The 3,591-nt window shown below is 26.1% G+C and overlaps 1 protein-coding gene across 4 annotated transcripts in view; it reads left to right on the plus strand.

The window, feature by feature from the left end:
- The window catches only part of LOC100166076 (multidrug resistance-associated protein 4), a 12,233-nt gene that overhangs the window by 1,927 nt on the left and 6,715 nt on the right, over positions 1-3,591 (plus strand). For all 4 annotated transcript variants that reach the window (XM_008190348.3, XM_029490759.1, XM_029490760.1 and 1 more), the window contains exons 2-3: positions 2,261-2,343; positions 2,427-2,510. In XM_008190348.3, the coding sequence (XP_008188570.1) occupies positions 2,336-2,343; positions 2,427-2,510 (92 nt within the window). In that variant the 5' untranslated portion in view covers positions 2,261-2,335. The remainder of the gene's footprint in view (positions 1-2,260; positions 2,344-2,426; positions 2,511-3,591) is intronic.

Raw genomic sequence — 3,591 nt, forward strand, 5'->3', positions numbered from 1 at the left:
CACAGTTTTTTTTATAAGCATTTAAATATCGAATGGTGACAAAATTTATCAAACTCAAAATTGAATAATTATTTCGTAGTTAAAAATCTATAAAATGTTCAACTTTTATATCTAAGGATTGAAAATTTAAAACAAGATTCCACGTAAGTAGTTAATTCTGTTACCAAAAAATCTAAAAAATACATAATCACATTTCATTTTTATAGTCATTTTAAGCTCAAATTTGGACGAAATTACCTATTAAAAACCTAGAATAACTATTTTAATTATTTTGTTGTGATTGTATCTAATGATTGTATAATATTATTTGTGGGTACTTGAAACTTCTTAAGTATACTATTATATATCTATGATAGTACCATGGTTTTTTGTTGATGTATAACGCGTTATAAGTACCTAATGGATATTGTGATATGGTTAATTTGGAATTTATTATAGGTACCTATTATAGGTTAATCTTTTTTAATACCATAGATAAGTATATAATATGTCTTATACCTAGACTGGCATACCGTCTCCGCTCAGAATCGTTTTTCTTATACAATGATATTATATCATTGAATTCAAATTTAATACCATCCATTATACAGTGACCCACTTGTAACCTATTGTACAGCAGAGCGACATCCACTTACCCACCTTTTTTTTTTAAATGTATATAATATGTATATTCCTAATTATTGATTGTTATCGAGTATCGATATTAAGACAATTGACATACGTTAGTCAAAAAATGTAATTATGAAGAAAATCTCAAAATATATAATAATATATTGCATAAACTTATAAAATATGTACCTACTTGTAATTATATATTATAAAAGAATAATACATTATTCGAATTTAAGCCCAATTAAATTAGAGTGTTTAAATATTATGTAATTGCATATTATAATATATCATTTAAATTTAACTATTTAAAATTTCTAATAAAGAATTGATTAATTTCATTTCTAATAAATTATTAAATAAATATATTTATTTTACTTGTAGATAGAAAACTTACCTTTCGTTTCAAGTATTATTTTTTCTTTTTCCAAAATATTGGCCGGACAATTTTTCATGAAATATAATACCTATATATTTTACTTCCTTAATATTAATTTTACATGACTATTGATAATGTCATCGACTCATCGACTGTTAGTTTTTACATGGCATATTATTTTTAAAACAGGCACACCTAATTGATTGGCAAGGAGTTTTTCCTTTCGCGAACAAGGCAAAAATCTTTGCACTCCTGAAATTTTTTAATCCTTTCTCGCACTGAAAATTCAACATTTTTATCAACTTGATCAGTAGTAACAAATTTAGTTGTTAATTTTTTTCAAACATTCACTATACAGAACCATCCTTTAAGTAAACCATATTTTATTCCAAGTTTAGGCATCCTTTTATTTTTTGTTCTATGATCACACAAATTATGTTTGGATGATCTGTAGGTCCCCTATCAACTTTCGGTACTCCGAATACAAGTATACAACTCATTGATTAATTTCAAACTCGCCAGTTCTTTTATTGTTTCCAGTTAAAAATAAATTCAAATTAAGATCTAAAAAGTAAAAGTACATTATAATTGTATTCTATTATCTTATATCCACCTCAATATAACAAACATTTTTGTTCATAAAATAATATAGGGTCAACGCGTCGACTTCGGCACAGCCGGTCCGGGTTCGATTCCCGGCCATCGTTCGGCATTTTTCTCCGGGCAAGTCACGGTGTCCGGAGAACAAGTGCCGCCATCCCTCACCCGGGCAATGGCAGATACCTACGGGTGCCCACTAAAAAATTCTGCCCACGTGTTCCAAACAAACAAACCTACAGTTCCACCCCCCACAGTACCAAAGGCTAATGACCTAAGTTGTCGAAGCCTCAACCAAAAAAAAAAAAAAAATAATAATATAGAAGAGTACAGTTATAATACGATGATAATATACGCAATACTATGTTATACGTAATATAATTATTTATTAATAAATAACTTAAACATTTTATTTTATAATAATCACACATAGTACACAATATAGGTATTTTCCATTACATGAAATGGATGTCCATATAATGTATTTTCGTCAAATATCTGGATATCCAGTTTCTGAAATAAGTGATTTCACTATGTGGATGTGACACAGAATATAATATATTATATATATATCAACATAAAATATTTTTTAAATAAAACATTTAATTATCTATGTTGTAAGTGGAAATGTTAATTAATATTTATATATTTTTTTTATTTACATAAATTACCCAGGGATAATCAGATCAAAATACGTAATAAAAAACTATTTTTTGAAGCCATTAATAATACTATCATTTACTCCACATTATGTACAGGTCAGTTATCAAATTTATAATATATACTTGGATATATTATATGTTAGTGTAATCGCTTTATATTAAAATATGAATTTTTTTAGAGTAATAACGGATGCAGATAATAAAGTCATACGGCCTCAAAATCCAAGAAAAAATGCAAATATATTTGAAATTATTTCATTTAGGTAAATCGAATTTAATCAATTAAAACATATATAATATTATTAATTATCCTGACATATTGTTGCAATAGCAGTTTAAAAAGATTAAAAATACTTAGGCACAATTTTTTTTTATAAGCATTTAAAGTATTCAAGTTCAGCAGAGAGACATTCACTTACTCACTTTTTTTTTTATTTATTCTAAAAACAAATATTATTAAGATTATTTAATCAAAAACATATTGTATTGAATTTCTTATCACATTTGTGCTTCTCCTCTTTTTATTTCGTATGAACGTTTTATATGAAGGAACTGGTACCTATTTCGTATTTAAGTTTTTGAGTCTATATATTATAATACCTACACATATACGGAGTTTGTCTTTTAATGTACATTTCAATTACAAACGTAGTTAACTATTATTTTAAGGTTAAAAAGGCAATGGCCAAGAGACCTCCTCAACACCTAACTTAAAAAAAAAAAAAAAAACATTAATTAAATAAACTTATACCCTAATTTCTGGTCAGGTGGCACTACTGGGAGCCTTCCTTCTCTTGTTACTTTTTTTTTTATATATTACTTATTTACTCTGTCACCACACTTACTCATTAATCATTATACATTTATGTATAGATAGTAAATATACTTTATTTTTAATAAAAAAAAAAAAAAATTTTAACTATTATTTTTTTTAATTACATAAATTATTTAGGATACTGTTTTTATATTTCGTATTACTTGACTCTACCTGCTTAAGTTTTTAAAAATAGAAAAAATCATTTAAGAATTTAACATTACACACAAATCAATGATAACTATCTATTCCATATTTGATTTAAAAAAATATATATGTACAGTATACTTACACACAATTGACATTAAGGGGACTGCAGCAGGTTTTGTCAAAAATCAAAACTAATGTAGATTTGACCAATCTAAACATTAATTAATTTTTCAATATATTTAAATTCCATATCATAAAATAAACCTTAAGGGGCTGGAGTGGGCTCTAGTCAATGAAAAAAAAGGTGACTTTTAGACCAATATGCTAGACAAAACTGTAAGAATTTGGTTTGACAGATTTTAATTTTGAAAACGGATTAT

The sequence above is a fragment of the Acyrthosiphon pisum genome, chromosome A2 (genome assembly GCF_005508785.2).
Source record: "Acyrthosiphon pisum isolate AL4f chromosome A2, pea_aphid_22Mar2018_4r6ur, whole genome shotgun sequence".
Lineage (NCBI taxonomy): Eukaryota > Metazoa > Arthropoda > Insecta > Hemiptera > Aphididae > Acyrthosiphon > Acyrthosiphon pisum.